This window comes from Aythya marila (genome assembly GCF_965140915.1).
Source record: "Aythya marila genome assembly, chromosome: 3".
Classification (NCBI taxonomy): domain Eukaryota; kingdom Metazoa; phylum Chordata; class Aves; order Anseriformes; family Anatidae; genus Aythya; species Aythya marila.
The window spans coordinates 77,473,847-77,491,270 of NC_139044.1; the positions used below are offsets into that span (position 1 = coordinate 77,473,847).

The window sequence follows — 17,424 nt, forward strand, 5'->3', positions numbered from 1 at the left end:
TCAGTTTTTGGATGCTAAAAAACTGTTAAGAAAGTCTGTTTTCCAAACTGACTTTATTAGATTGCTTATTAATTCTCCCAGTACAAAAGAACTCATTCATAAAAGTAAATTTCATCAGCATGCTTTCAGTATCTTTTAAGTTTTACCTAATAAAGCAACAAGTGTTGAAGAAGACATACTGTAAGTGTTTGTTGTTTTTTTTGTTTAAGTTTTCTGGTAAAGTTTTTTTTTTGGCTGATGAGGTTCATACTTTCTACAAATTGAAACTGTCTGTGGCATATTAGCATATGTGGCAATTTAGCATATTGTTAAGCATGTAAAACGAAGTCAGTTGACTGCATAGTAATCTATACAGGAGGAAATGGTTTCAGAATGATGTCTTTTGCTACATGCTTTTCCACTATTTCTATTTAATGTTTTCGTTTTTAGGCTGCTTTAACATGCCAACCTGAGCTGCAAAACATGCATATAAAAACTTCATTCAAACAAATCACCTTTAAAAAACATATTTGGAACAGTGTATCAAAATCTGTGACATTGTTATGATACAAACCATAGCCAGGAGAACAAATTGAATTTTGGCATACAAATAAGACTACAAATGAATCCCATTCTGCTTTTGTAATTCTCACATTCAATGTAAATGCAAAATGTGTCTTTTAAGCTGAAAAGGATTCTCATTTCTCATATCTTCAGGGCAAATATTATCAAAAAAAGATGAAGAGTAGGAGCAAAACATGTGGTTTAACACTAGAACTCTTTTCTCAGTTTAGTACAGGGGAAAAAAAAAAAAGTCTTATATATGGCCTTATGTTTTTGTTTAGGATGTAATTTATGAGAATTCATATAATTGATGAAATTTCCCTTATGAACATTACTGAGGAAATAAATCAAACAAACAAAAAGTAAATGCTGCCTGGAAAAGTCTAGAAGTGTTTCTTTGACAAATTATAGCTAATTCTGTCATATAAAGACACCTGATACCTACAAATAATTTGTTTTTGGAAGGCTGGAGAAGGGAGGAGGGTGTATTTTGCTTCTTTGCTTTTAATTTAGTGGAAAGAAAAGACTTTTTTTTTCCCCCCATGAAAAGAGAGAAACCTTTTAAAATGATTCTTGTCTAGTTGGAAGTCAGTTGGAAATGAGAACAGCCAAGATGAGTTCTAGAAAGCATAGAAACAAGCAAACAAAGAAAAAAGGTATACAGGGTTTGTGTGAAGCTGTCCAGGGCTGGTCAAGAGAAAATGTAAAGTACTTCATATAGATATTCAATAAATTATACAAATATTCCATGGAACTTATGCGTGTTCTTACTTTCTAACTGTATATACCTCACACTGAAAGATGGTTTCAAGAAATGTGAGGAATATTGCATGAGCACTGTCCTGGTGCTTTCAATTCTTCAGCAGAAAGGGGAAAATGAGCTGGGTGTCATGGTTGAGGCCTTTCCTAATTCAAGAGATGCTCCAGTCCTTTTATCATTTCCATGATCCTATGCTAGACTCTCTCCAGTGGAGCCACTTTTGTATTGGGGAGCCCAGAACTGGAGCCAGCACTTGCTAGTGCTGAGTATGGAGGGGAAAGGTCATAGAATCAATAAGGTTGGAAAAGACCTCCAAGATCATCTGGTCTAACTGTCCCCTTAACACCAATATTGCCCACTAAACCATGTCCCTAAGTATCACATCCAACCTCCCCTCAGACACTCCCTGGTGACTCTGCCCTGGACAGCCTGTTCTGATGCCTAACCACTCTTTCTGAGAAGAAATTTCTCCTAATTTCAAACCTGAACCTCCCCTAGCACAACCTGAGTCATTTCCTCTTGTCCTATCACTAGTTACCTGAAAGAAATACTGACCCCCAGCTCCCCACACTTTCTTTTCAGGTAGTTGTAGAGAGTGATAAGGTCTCCTCTGAGCCTTCTCTCCTCCAGACTAAACAAACCCAGTGCCCTCAGCCGCTCCTTATAGGACTTGTGTTCCAGGACCTTCACCAGCTTTGTAGCCCTTTGGACATGCTCCAGAGTCTCGATGACTGTTCTGTAGTGAGGGGCCCAAAGCTGAACACAGTATTCGAGGTGCAGCCTCACCAGGGCAGAGTACAGGGTAGTGATCACACCCCTGGTCCTGCTGGCTACACTATTCCTGGTACAGGAATTCTATATGATTCTATACTAATTCTATATTCTATTTTATACTATATATACTATTCTATATTCTATTCTATTCTATTCTATTCTATTCTATTCTATTCTATTCTATTCTATTCTATTCTACTTCTGGGGCACAGTGCTGGCAGACAAGCATTGACCAACATCCCCAGATCCTTTTCCTCTGCACAGCTTTTGAGCCACTCTGCTCCAAGGCTGTAGCACAGCATGGGGTTGTTGTGGCCAAAGTGCAGCACCCAGAACTTAGCCATGTTGAACCTCATCCCTTGGGCCTCTGTCCGGGTCCCTTTGCAGGGCCTTCCTACCCTCCAGCAGATCAAAACTACTCCCCAACTTGGTGTCATCCACAGAGTTACTGAGAGTGCACTCAATTCCCTCATCCAAATCATCAATAAATATATAAAAGAGGATAGGCCCCAATTCTGACTCCTGGGGAACACCACTCATAAGATCCCCTCCCTTAAAATGCTAGCAAGCTCCCCTCCTAACGCAAACCAGGATACCAGGAGCCCTCCTTGCAGCAAAGGCACATTGCTCACCCATGTTCAGCTTGTCTACCAGGTCTACTCTGCAAAGCTGCTTTCCAGCCAGGTAGCTGACAACCAAAACTGGTGCCTTGGGTTATTCCTCACCAACTTCTTGAACTTGTAGTGGGTTTACGTTTTGGTAGCAGGGGCCATAGGGGTGGCTTCTGTGAGAAGGATCTAGAAGCTGTCCCATGTTTGGTAAGGGCTCCACTGCTGACCAGAGCTGAGCCAATAAGTGACGTTGTTTTGCGCCTCTGTGAGAGCATATTTCAGACAGGGAAAAAACAAAACAAAATACAAAAAATGCTGCACCACATAGCTGCTGGGAGAGTGAGAGGAATGAGGAACAGTCTTGCAGGTGCCAAGGTCAGTGAAGAAGGAGTGGGAGAGGCTCCAGGCACCGAAGCAGAAGTCCCCTGCTGCCTGTGGTGAGGACCATGGTGAAGCAGGCTGTCCTGCAGCCCATGGAGTACCATGGTGGCACAGGGTTCCATGCTGCAGCCCGTGGAGGGGACCACAGTGGAACAGGTGGACCTGCACCCATGGAGACTGCAGCCTGTGGAAGACCCCTGCTGGAGCAGATTCTGGGCTGGACCTGCAGCCCATGGAGAGGAGACCACACAGGAGCAGGTGACCTGACAGGAGCTACTGCCTGTGGGGGAGCCAGGTTGGAGCAGTTTGCTCCTGAGTGATGGACCCTGTGGTATGGACCCATATCTGGAACAGTTCTGGAAGAGCTGCTGCCTGTGGGAAGCCCATGCCGGATCAGTTCATCAAGGACTGCATCCCGTGGAAGGGACCCCACAGCACAGGGGATGAGAGTGACAGAGGAGTGGCAGAGAAGAAGTGCTACAGATTGACCATAACCCCTGTTACCCCGTTCCCCTGCGCTGCTCAGGGGGAGGAGGTGGAAGAGAGTGGATGGGGAGAAAGGTGATTTTGGTTTCTTTCCTTTGTTTATCACTTCTCTAGATTGTTAGTAATAGGTAATAAATCTTACTTTTGCCCGTCACAATAATTACTGTGTGATCTCCCTGTCCTTATCTCAACCCTTGAGCCCTTTTCATTGTATTTTCTTCCTGTTCCTCTTTGAGGAAGGGGATTGAGAGAGCAGTTGTGGTGGAGCTTGGCCGCTCACCCGAGTAAAACCACCACAGAACTTCAAGAGGTTCCTGTCAGTTTATTTCTCTAGTCTGTTAAGATCCCTCTGGATGACAGCAGGACTCTGGTGTATTCACCACTCTTCCCAGTTTTGTATCATCTTCAGGACTGTTGGCAGTACAATCTGCCCAATCATCAAGATCATTAATAAAGACATTAAATAAGATTGGATCCTGTACTCACCCTCTGACACCTGCATAAAACCCAGAAAATCAGCAGGATTGTGAGGCTCCACCCTCATGGTCAGTATTCATACTAAAAATCAAGATTAATTTATTTTTTTTTTGCTTCTGCCCCATGAGACTGTTTTTCCTGAGCTCACCTTAGGACACCTGCATTATGCTTTCACAAGTGTACCACCCCAGTCAAACTACCCACCTGATGCTGTCCCCTGAGCAGGGTACACTGCTAGCTAGTCTCCAGCTGGACTTTGAGCCACCCTCCAGATCATCACCCTCTGGACCTGGCTCCCAAGCCAGTTTTCATTCCACATCACTGTTTATTCAGCCCATACTTCTCTATGAGGATTTTATGGGAAAGAGTGATAAAAGCATTACTGAAATCAGAGTAGATATTATCTATAGCTCACAGCTCAGCTCTTCTACCAGGCCAGACATTTCATTATAGAAGGTTATCAGTCTGATTAAGCATTACTTTTGCTTTGTGAATCCACGTTGACTATTTCTGATATCGTTCTTGTCCTTCATGTGCCTAGAAATATTTTCCAGGATTACTTGTTTTCCATCACCTTCCCAGGGATGGAAATGAGGATGACCAGCCTTTAGTGCCCTGGGTTATCCTTGTCCTTTTTGAAGGTAGGAGAAACACTTGCTTTCTGCAAGTTCTCAGGCACCTCTCTCAAATGCCATGATTGTTCAAAGATTATGAATTTGTCTTTGAGGATAGTTTAACAATTAAAGAGATAGAATGCAAATTATATATTTGTTGTTAATTGTTCTAGTTAAACTAGTTGAATGGAGAATGTAGAAGGCAACTAACTGATACAAGTCACCATGTCAAAGAAACAAAGACCCCCAAAGCCATACAATTGCTGGAACAGTGATTTATAAAAACTTTTCTATTTTCAGCTATTCAGAAAAGTGACGTGGCTGAGAACCAGCAGATAGGCACTCAAAAGTCCAGATACATCCCAGAATCAGATTTATCATTCAAAATATACACACCTAGCGTATCCCCTACCGATACAATTGTGGTGTTTTTTTTTTTTTACATACCTTTACCTTCCAAATAGATTAATTACACTGTATCTCATCTCTGGCAAAGGTAGTGAAGAGTTAAATCCAACTTTATATGGTGTAAACCATCAAGTTTTGTATAGGATGTTAGAATCAATGCATGAGAAAGCTTTGCTGTCAAGTTTTAATATTGCTTAACAAGTGGTAACAGTTTTTTAAATTATATTGGTTAACAGACTTTTATTTACTCTCTGGGCAAAAAAAAAAAAAAAAAGACATTAAAATTTCAGCCATTTAAATTTCCAAAGCACAAGAAAGCAGACACTGATGAAGTGACAGTAAGATCCAAGATCTCTCTCAGATTAGAGGAGAATTAAGATATCACTGGGAAAGCGAGGAGTTTTAAATAGATCACCAGAAGGATCTCCCATAAAGAGGGAGTAGAGTGATCCCAACCTGGGGTCCTCTTCTTTGACAAATCTGGATGGGGAAAGATTTTCATGAGTAGCCCAGTCACTGGTACAAAGTCTATGAAGCATCTGCCAGCTAATTAAATGAGTAGAAAAGATGCAATAAAAAGTTAGTGTTATGTAGGCACTGGCTTACTCCTTTTCATTCTGCTTATTTATGCCTTTTTAGATCCTTGTATCCTAAGCAGTTTATTTTGTGATGATTTAGCTGAAATAGTTTTTTATGGAAACTGATGAACATAAGGGCACTCCATCCTTAGATATATGATGGACCTTAAAAGTCAGGGTGCTATGTACAATCTAGTGCAGTCCAGCTGGGAACATATTTAAACTACAAGGACGTCCAGGGAGATTATAATAACTTTGATGAAAGCTTCTCCTGAGCTAGCATTAGGACATAGTTCTAATTCAGTATCATGTTAAAGAAAACCACTTAGGCATAGCTTTATATTCACAAAACTAACAAAGTGCCCATTCAAGCAATGAATGAGAGTTTCATGTAAGGAATTATAGTACAATCAAATAAATGAATGTATTATTTGTAGTCTTTTTAAAAATTAATCTTAAAAGAAAAAAAAGGAGAAATTCAGAGAGGAATAAAATTTTCTAATCCTAAAGAACACAAATGTGTTCCGGTTTACATTTTACAATGGTTAAAGTCCCATTTCAACAAGGCTCAAATAGCTGTTTTTAAGGCATGCCACCAAATAAAATATTCATTAAAAAGCGATAGCTTTAAGCAATAGCAGCTTGGTTATTAGGGGAAAATTACAGAGAATGTGTGAGAAAAAAAAATTATTATTAGTGTTTTCTAGTTTGAATAAAATTTATTCACTTAGAGGTTTTTCTAATAGAATTCAACAAATCACAAAATTTCAGGCAATTATAGCATTAAAAGCAACTGATTAACAAGCAATACTAAATAAGAGGAAAGCATTAACAATTGTTAACTTATTTCTTTCTGATTGTTTATGAGGAATGCACATACAGTGTGTTGGTTCAGCATTCAAAACTGAACCGCACATGAGCAATAAAAACTTGCTCCAATGACTGGAGAGCTGAACTTGTTTTCACTTAATAAAATGTAAGGAAGAGAAGCATGTATTTTCCCCCTTGCCCTGCTGTGTTCTCTGTCAAACAATTTGGGCTCTTTCCCTCAATATTTTAGTAAAATTGCACTCTGGTAAGCTGACCAGAGAAAGCATGGGGGCAGACGAAGAAGGTAAGTGGTGTGGAATCCTTGCTAAATATCACAGTTTTCTGCCTTCACACTTTCTAAAACAAGTATGTAAGTCTTTGTGCTTAGCTGCACTGTGTAAATGCCATTTAATTAAATCCCATATTCACATTTCTCTGAATAGCAAAGCTGAATGCTAAGGGCCTATGCAGAAGAGCAAATATTCTTTCTTAAATTCAAAATATGGCTCGTGTTTAGATAGCAGCTGTTCCAAACAACATGGATTACTTCAAAAATTGGACTTGTCTTTTTGGATGAATCTTTTCAACTCCTTTCTTATTACAAAGAAATAACTATTTAATTATAATAATTATTAATATTTGTTATTATTAAGAAGGCTTTACAGTCATGCTATTTATGTTTGCAGAAATTAGAGTGCTTAATGGGAAGGTGAAGAGAGGAAAAAAGAAGAAAATCTTTCTTATGTACCTTATATATCTGCAAGAAATACTAACACTCTAAATCAAATGACATTTTTTCTAACACTGTGAAGTTTTCCCATGAAGTTCATTCTTTCACATCTTATTTTGTATCTTGAATAACAAAAGAAAATGAATGGTCAGAAAGTGGCTCTCAAAACTACTTTCAAAAGTGTCTGTCTGAAATATAATGCAAATAATTGCTCATCTTTGCAAACACCAATCAGCTATTCTTACCCATTTAGTAGGTGGTCTGTCAAATAATAAGTTATTTAATAAAAATAAATATTAATGGTATCTGAGTAGCAGAGATAAATACTAGCAACAACGGTGTTATTACAGCCATGATTACTCAGATTGCATGTTCTCCTCAACAGCTCTTTCTCAAGCATTCTGGGACTGCAGTACCAGCACAGCAGCACACTCATGCTTCTGTGGAAAGAAATGCCCTGGTCTCTTGGAAACATCCTCATTCAGACAAAATTTGAAAGCAGCAGGGGAGTAATAGAGGATAAGTAGAGAAAATTCAGCAAGAAACATTTTACTCATTACTCATTAGCATGAGTGGATAAGAACAAAATGAATTTTAACACTTGCTGATGCTCTAAGTATTTGTGGAACATTACTCTGACTATGGGAGATGGTTGCATGATTCTCTTGTACTGCAAATAGTATGAGCATACAGAATATCAGCTTAACAGTCATGCCATATACACTTCTTTAAACTACCGTGAGCAACATTGTACCAGAAGTTATCTGGAAAAAATGCCCTGCCATTTAAAGGCCAGGAAAGAAGAAAAAAAAAAATGTTGCAATACCCTGAAAGACTAATTAATGAAGGGAAAAGTGAAATAAAAAACCCCACTCAACTCTGGAATCTCCACCCATGACATAACAAGGTAATATGCTTTGATGTCCAGGGTTTGCTGAGCATCAAGATTGCTAACAAGCAGCTGTTCCATGTTGCTAGTAAATGGAGGAGGTAAAATAGTTATACATTGAAAGACTAACGGCACTTCCTCTAAAACTGAGCACTCAACAGTGAGCGAAAAGACACAGAATGTTGTTCCATTCCTTATGAGTCTCTGTGGTCCCAACTCACTCAGGAAAATTGTTAAATATATAAAAGAAAATAGCCTTTATCAATGTTTTAATCAATGCGACAAAAATAATATCAGTACAAAGTCAGTAATGTATGTCTTTAATACCACTTTCTTGGTGTCAAGCATGTTGTAACTGTATGAAATCAATAGCACTGGAAGGTCACTTCTTGTAATATTTTACTTTATTAGAGGGAAAAAAAAAAAAAAAAAAAAAGAAAGAAAAAAACGAGAGTAAAAAATATATAAGATCCTAAGACCAGAGCTGCTTAAAAACTGTTAACATTTGCTACTTATCAAAGTCACTGCTCTTTTGAAAGCTGATAACAAAGCTCCAAGAATTAGGTCTTTATTATAACAAAACTGATGTCCAGAATAAAAGATGAAACTTAATATTTGTACTTTGAAGTCAAATATGACAGGTGACAACTGATGTCCATTTAAGGATGCAAAAAAATCTTTATTTTGCCAATTGGCTCTTGCACTGTCTAGTATGAAAGATTTATGGAGAAATAAATATCATGGATTTGGCTGGCACAGAGTTAATTTTGTTTGCAGAGCTTCACATAATGCTGTGTTTTGGAGTTCTGATGAAAATAGTGGTGATAACACACCAATGTTTTTGGTTGTTGTAGAGCAGTGTTTACACAGAGCCAAGGACTTTTGCTTCTTGTGCTGCCCAGCCAATGAGAAAGCTGGGGGCACAGCAAAAGCTGGGAGGGGACACAGCCAGAACAGCTGGCCCAGCCTGACCAGAGATATTCCATATCATATGGTATCATACTCAGCAGTAAACAATGGGGTAAAGAAGGAGGAGGGGGGTGGACATTCATGATGATGGCATTTGTCTTCCCAAGAAACTGTTAAATGTGATAAAGCCTCCTTTTCTGGAAGTGACTGAACACTTGTGTGCTGATAAGAAGTAGTGAATAGATTCCTTGTTTTGCTTTGCTTGCACACAAAGCCTTTGTTTGACCTAGTAAACTGTCTTTATCTCAACCCATGCGTTCTCACATTTTAACCTTTCTGATTCTTTCCTCCATCCCACCTGGGAAGAGTGAGTGAGCATCTGCATGGGCTGAGTTGCCTGTTGGTGCTAAACCATAATAATAAGCTATGTTTTTACAGAAAAGTGTTGTGTTCCATGTTATGGTCACTGCTCACAAACCACGTAGCTCCCATGTAAATGGGTGAATATCCCCAAAGTATGGCATTCCCCTCAAATTTAGTAAAAATTCTTTTTGGTAGATAATAAACACATGCAAGATGTAAGAGTATAACATGTAACACAGACTCTTCCAACAAAACATAGCAATGATCAGATTGCACAGTGAAAGTAATGTTCTTTACAATTTTGTTAGCATTAAGCTTTCAAGGGAGTCTGGTACTAATGTTATTTCTTTTATTATCAAAAGACAGGAGCAGACTAATGAATCCATCACAGAACGATATTTAAGAATGTCCCAAAATTCATGGAGTCCTGGTTCAAAGTCTATTAAAATTGGCTGGATTTTTTCATAGTCTGCTGTGTTGTTTACATAAGACAATAGTGATATTTGGTAGTCAGCAGTATAGGATTGGATTTTATCAGTATCATTACTGCAGTAATGGTAAACTTCCAGCTAACCCCATAATTGTGTGGGACTTGATGCTCCAACTGGATGCTTACAAGTCTATGGAACCTGACTGAATTCACCCCAAGGTACTCAGAGACTTGGCTGATGTCATTGTGAGACCTCTATCAAAAAATAAAAACAACAAATAAATAAATAAATAAATAGCTGGCATACATCTAGATAAATGCATAATATAATGGGTGAACAATTGGCAGATGAGTTGGGCTCGAATGGTAAAAGTGGTTACATCAGGTTGGTGGCCAGTCACTAGTGGGGTTTCGCAGAGCTCCTTTTTATGTCCAATTCTCTTTAAAGTTTTCATAAATGACTTGGATATAGGACTTGAAGGAATACTTCGTAAGTCTGCAATGACGGTAAACTGAGAGGAGTGGTTGACTGCCTCAAGGGTAGAGAGGTCCTGCAGAGAGATGCAAATTAGAGAGCTGGGCAATCACCAACAATATGAAGTTTAACAAGTGCCAGCTTCTGCACTTGGGAAGGGATGAAACTGTATATATATACAAACTGGGGAATGAGAGGCTGGAAAGCAGCTCTGTGAAAAGGGATCTGGGGGGTTTGGTCAACAAAAAGTTCTTATTCATGAGTCAGCAGTGTTCCCTGACGGACAAAAGGGCCAACTGGACCTTTGCATATCCTGGGGTGCATCAGTCACTGCATTGCTTTACAGTCAAGGGAGGGAATTTTTTCACGTTGCACTGTTCAGCGTTACCTCAAGTACTGCGTGCAGCTTTGGGCACCACAGTATAAGGACATAAAACTATTAAAACGTTTCCAAAGGAGGACTATAAAAATGGTGAAGAATATAGAGGGTAAGACATATGAAGAGTGGCTGAAGTCACTTAGTTTGTTCTGTCTGAAGAGCAGGCTGAAGGGAGGCCTCATGGCAGCCTGCAGCTCCCTCACGAGGGGAGTGGAGGGGCAGGTGCTGCGCTCTGCTCTCTGGGGACAGCTACAGGACCCAAGTGAATGGCATAGAGCTAGGAAGGGGGAGGGTCAGGCTGGGTGTTAGGAAAAGGTTCTTCACTGAGAGGGTGGTTGGGCACTGGGACAGGCTCCCCAGGGAAGTGGTTAAAGCACCAAGCCTACTGGAGTTCAAGAAGCATCTGGATAATGCTGTCAGAAATATTGCCTGATTTTTTGGGTGGTCCTGTGCAGAAGCAGTAGATGGACTTAATGATATTTGTTGGCCCTTTCCAACTCAGGATATTCTATGGTTCTACGATTATTTTATGCCACTAAAAATATAGGAAAGAGACAGTGACAAACTTCTACAGACATACAACCCTGATAGTGCCAACATCAGACACTTGAGGTGCTGCCTTCAGGATCTAGCTCTAGCCACATGAAGGAGTGAATTCAGATTTTGGAGGGGTGAGTAATACATTGGAGAAGTTTCTATCTCATTGACCATGGAACTTGTGTGAATATGTACGTATTTCACTGCTTCAAGTGAGGATGCATATCTGTGTGCTCCTTACAATGAAAGATGAAGCTATATTAGAGTATCTTCCTCACCCTGAATTCACACAGTTCCAGGAAAAGGGAAAAAACAGAAAGAAAGAAACTGTATGAGCTCAATAGTCTGGCTTCTTTAAGATATTTCACAGTGTCTGCTGACTGTTTTGTTCTCACTAATTAAGAATTGCACCAAATAATTATGATTTGTCTACTGGAATTGACTATATTGATGATAGCCTGGAAACACAAACTTACACTCAACATCAGGATACACATTTTTCAGTTAATAATTCAGAAATATTAATTCAAATTCACTTTTAAAATGGATTACTTAGTCTATACAAAAAGTGTTGTGTGTGCACTCATTCAGAATTAAAGCAACCCCAGTGAAATTTTCCTCAATTTGATTTCAAAATAGGCTCAACTAGATTAAATCAAGGTCACCTAAGTTGTAAATGTTGTAAATGGCTGCTCAATCATATAGCATTAACAGCTCCTTAACCTTACACCTCTTATTACACCATGTCTCTGGTTAGACAAGCCTGCTGAGAATTAGTCTCCAACCATTTATTTAAAAGTCAGCTTCAGAATGTTGAAATAACTAACATCAGTTTATTGGAAAGCTTGGATATGCAGCCTCATCATCATAATCTTAGCAAACCTGAAACGCTGAGTCATTCATGGCTTGTCTGTGAAAGGTGTATGCCTGCAGATGCCTGCAGCACAGAGACTGGTCTACACAGACTCTTCAAAGCAGCATTAGTGCACAGCTTGGACTGCCTTCATGTCGTGTGCTTACACTGCAGAGTGGTGAGCACATTGGAAAATTTTATTTCATGAGAGGATTTTCATAGACACAGTTCTTGTAAATGAATGAGCACTGAAATTATACAAAAAATTTTGAAACCCCTCAAGTTGCTGGTCCCTTCTATTATCCTCCAGCCAATGGTACACATTTATGTCCAGGAAACATAATATTAATATTAGTGATTTGTGGCTGAATTCTGGTGAGAAAATAAAATAAAAATAATAATAATAAAAAAGATGAATCTGTAATGTTATTTCAAGGATGTTAGTACTGTTTTCATTATTACCCTCAGAGATACAGCTGTTACTGTTAATGGTTCCTTTATTGGTCTATGTTTCTCTTTTGAGAGAGGACTTAGTTAATATATGTTCAAAATTTTTGTTCAGCTTCTCTGATAAAGTTGTATTCAGGACTCTGAGTTTGTGCAGCTGGAGTTCTGAAAGAAGCTAGTGACAGAATACCAGAACCAACGTGCCTTTGAGATATACAGACTATCTGGATGACAAGCAGAGTAGAAAATACATTATTTGCAGTTAATCAAAATGATGAGTTTCTCAACAATTGATGAAAGGTACTTATCTTGCAGTGAGGAAGTCTTTCCCTTCTCTTTTGATTATTGTGCGTTGTGTTAATAGTAGTTCAGTGCTTGTATTCTATAGAACAGGGCCAATGTATTTGTGCTTAATGATATTAACAGAGACTGCAGCTTCAGAATGGTGAAATAAAATATACTCCAAATACATAAATTCTTCAAATTAATCATAATGAAGGGAAAAAAAAATAAGTAGTCTCATTCAATAATGAGTGAAAAAAATCTTATATATGGCACTGCTGTTTATGTCCCCTCAGCATTGAGGAAACATCCTTGTAGGTTGATTTTACCATCCTTGAAGGTAAAATGGCTCTCACATTAAATAGTTCAGATTCTGTTTTTTCAAATTTGCTAATCATCTTTGCATTGGAAAATATATTACAGGAAGACAAAAAGTGCAACTAAATTAAACAATTCTATGGTAACAAACCAATTACCACACGCTAGTACAGACATATATTCCTTTTTTTTTTTTTTTTTTCCCTTTCTGGAAAACATCTGAGAAACCATGTTTCTCTCTATCACTGAAGAAGCAGAGGATAAATCTAGTAAAGAAATGCTTTCTTCATAGACATGCTAGTATAGTATATTCAAATAAAGGATGTTCCGACTCCTTTTAACAATGATTTTACCTTTCAATGAGGTACAACTTCTTTAATTACAGAGTAAGAATAGAAGTTCTCATGTCTAAGAAATTGTAAACCTCTTAACAGTTTATGAGAGTAGATGCATGAATTATCTAAGACTATATATGACACAGGATGCCAGGGAAGTTATCATGACTAATTTGATTTTTATTTACCTTGAAAACTATCCACACATTTATGTAATTCAACCAGTTTATATGGGATCAGTATCAATCTCATTATTTCTTATTTTTAAAACTCTTCCATCACTGCCTCTCTTATTTTTGCCACACTTGCACATCTGTGAGCTAAGATAACAGCACAGAAAAATGTCAATCTCATTAGTTAACAGTATGACAAATGCAAGACACAGTGTTACCTGAGCATTCAGCCACAAGGACAGTTGTATCATAATAGCAATAAATGTAATCAACTTGTGGTTACTTTAAATTTTCATACTCTGGTGTGAGCATTAAAAAAAAAGTGGGGCTTATTGAAAAGTATATAATTGTTCATATAAAATGTATGGAAGACAACTCTTACCAAAAAGCTGAAATTGGACACTCCTCAAATTTTACTTCCAGAGTCTGCTTGTGAATATATTTGATATAAGGCAGAAGAAAACAACAACAACAACAACAAAACCACTAATCCAATAATTCCTGTTTCTTGTGTGCTTAAGTTTTGGCCTGAACACAGGTGTCAATTTTGATATTTAGGACAGGAGAAAGAAGGGGAAAGGATTTTGGGTAATTGCTTGCATTTCTACATGGGAGTGAAATTTAGTGTCTACTCAACACACCACCATTGCTTATATGAAAGGTATGTACCTGCTTAAAATTCTGTCTAAATGTAGAACTTTCTAAAGTCGAAGACATATGCAGCTTTTAAAATTGCTTATTTCTCTTTATGTGATTGCTTTTTAATACCAGGAAAAGGTTGAAGGATTTATGATCAAAATATAAGTCTATGTGAATCGAATCTATTCAGCTTTTGAAAGTCAAAAGAAGATTTACTATTTAAATTTTTAGATTAGCTCAGAATGTATAAATCCTTTTCTACTTCTATTTATCAACAGAAAGTATTACTATTCACTGCAATGTAATGCACTGACTTCATCTTCAAATAACACAGGAAAAAGAAATCAAGTTCCAACACAAGTGTACCTAACCTAGGATTTGGTCTCAACTTTTAAATTCTCAAATTGAGTAGATACCAAAGAATAACATTCACAAGGAAAAATCACTTTGATATTCTTATGGAAACATTTCATACACTTACAGAAAACTAACTCATTCTATTTAGTGGACAAATAATAGATTGAAAATACTTACATAAAGTTCTGTTTGCAAAGGCCCTGTTTGCACAGAGCTGTTTTGATCTAGGAAACATCTAGTCAAGAGTAATTGCACAATGATAATGTGCAATTAAATTAACCAAGCACAACAATTACTGCAAATGAAACATAGGCAACACAGTTTTTGAATGATACAAGATTGACAAGAATACAGGGTGCAGGAGACAGTGCAGTGGCCAACAAGTTTTAGTACATTCCTATTTTACACTGAATTTGGAATTTAGCTGTATAAGAAAATTCTTTTTTTTTTTTTTTTTTTTTTTTTTTTCTCCTGGCAAAATATTTGCTTTTATTTACTTGTTATTTATTATGAGTAGTAGTATATATTACTCCTCAAGAAGGAAATTTTAAAGGCACAGGAGCAGGCCATGCCTGTGTCCTGTAAGGCGAGCCAGAGAGGAGGAAGACTGGCATGGATGAACTGGAAACATTTATTGAGACTCCAGGAGAAAAATATAATCTACGTCTGCTGGAAGAAAGGACAGGCTACTTGGGGCGACTACAAGGAAGTTACTAAGATATGCAGAGAGGAAGTTCAAAAGGCAAAAGCCCATCTTGGAATCAGATTGGCCACTGCAGTAAAAGAGAACAAGAAATTCTTTTACAAATTTATTAACATAAGATAGTTAAGATAGGATAAGAATAAGGCTGAGGTTCTCAATGCTTTCTTTACATCTGTCTTTAATAGTCGGATCAGTTATCCTCAGGGTACTTTACTCCCTCATCTGGACATCCCCTATGATTCAGGTAGAGAATCCCTCCCTGTAATCCAGGAAGAGACAGTTAGAGACCTGCTCCTCTATCTGGAATGTCACAAGTCCTTGGAACCACCCTAGGGTGCTGAGGGAGCTGGCAGAGATAATTGCCAAACCACTTTCCACCATCTATCAGCATTCCTGGTTATCTGGAGAGGTCCCAGGGGACTGGAGGTTTGCCGATGTGATTCCCATCTACAACAAGGGCCGTAAGGAGGACGCGGGGAACTACAGGCCTGTCAGCCTGACCTTGGTTCCAGGGGACGTTATGGAGCAAATCATATACAAGTATTTTCATAAAGTACACATGCTAACTGCTAACATTTGGGTGCTTGATCTTAATATTTCATTCACAATTTCATTTCCCTGATGTCTGATTGTTCTGTACATGGTTTTCATTTAACTACCATTTTTTAATGATTATTTAAATATTTTAAGCTTATGCACATATATACATATCTGCACACATAGATACTTATATCTACACATGCATCACATATTTTACATCATGTATATAGGATCCTAAAATATTTTACCTATAATAAACAAGATCAAAAAAACAACAACACAGCACACAAAAAAAAAACAACACCCATAGAACAAAGCAGTCTGAATGACTTGAAGTAAATTTTTTTCCTCAGTTAAGACAACAAAGTTGTATTTTGTTGTATATATTAATATTTAGTTCATATTTTGTTGGTAAACCAGTTACACCTCACAGGTGAGATTAAAGACTTTCATCCTTGTCTAGCATGAAACATACAAGGAATATTAATTTTATCATAAATTAGGAAAAACATTGAGCTAATGGATAATGCAATGTTGGGGGATGTACTCCTCAGACTCCCTACACTTATTTATCTTTTTGTGAGAGAATGAGGGCCTGAGTGAGGTGAGACAATATTTATTTTTGTGAGAGAAAATAAACTGAACATATTCCTTCTTACATGGTTTTGTTATGGAACAGATTTTCTATGAGGAGCATATGCTTATTTTAAATAATGCACTGTCAAATTAATTATATGCTACTTGGTTTATAACATAATGAACTGAGTTTAGGAAGGTGATAAAACAATACCATCTGAGCACAACATTCTCCACAAGAATGTTTATGAGTTTGATTTTCTTGCCTTGCCTCACATCATTCATGTCCCCTTGACTTGAATGAGATATGAAAAGACTGTACGAGTGACAACCCTAACAACAGCAGCAACAGCCACAGCAACAACGACAATAATAAAATGAAGATATTGGAAAGGAAAACAAAATTCCTTTCAAAAAAAAAAAAAAAAAAAAAAAAGAATAAAAAAGGAAAATTGTTTACCTGATGTCAGGTTGTGATGTCGTGGAACTTCTTTTACTGGTGGAACACCTAAAGAATGAAACATTGATAAATTAATCTTCTCTTTCAGAAACCTTATGTCTAGTAACCCCATAGAAGCAAATCGCTTCTAGAGATGAGTTTAATAAATGTGCACCAGTACGCAACTGTTGTCCTTTGAAGTTCCAGGACTTCAGTATACAATATTTATATACAAGTGGTATAAGCAAGTGGCATACACAAGTATCAACATTCATAGCATGTAGTTGCTTTTGAGGACTTACTTGTGCATGTCTGGCTTCAAATCTGCACTTCTGTGAGAAACTCACTGTCTTTAACCAATGTAGAGAGGACATTTTTGTCTTAGACCATTAACATACCAGTCTGATATTACTACTGTTTATCTTCAGAGGTGTAGCAGAAACCATTTCTTTGCATATTACTGTACAATCAAGGCAGTGCTTTGTCCAACGGGTTAGTAGGAATATAGCTGACCCTAAAGTCACCATACAAAGTGTCTCTTATTAATGTAGTTATTCTACAGTATGAAACTCATTATCTAAAGCATCACATAAACTATGGAAATGAAC

The 17,424-nt window shown here is 37.8% G+C and overlaps 1 protein-coding gene across 16 annotated transcripts in view; it reads right to left on the bottom strand.

Moving 5' to 3' along the window:
* The window catches only part of TRDN (triadin), a 246,932-nt gene that overhangs the window by 7,031 nt on the left and 222,477 nt on the right, over window positions 1-17,424 (bottom strand). For 15 of the 16 annotated variants that reach the window (XM_082757682.1, XM_082757677.1, XM_082757685.1 and 12 more), the window contains one exon: window positions 16,838-16,885. In XM_082757682.1, the coding sequence (XP_082613808.1) occupies window positions 16,838-16,885 (48 nt within the window). Of the gene's footprint in view, window positions 1-15,457; window positions 15,521-16,837; window positions 16,886-17,424 lie in introns of those variants that run through there. The other variant, XM_082757676.1, reaches the window with a different exon arrangement.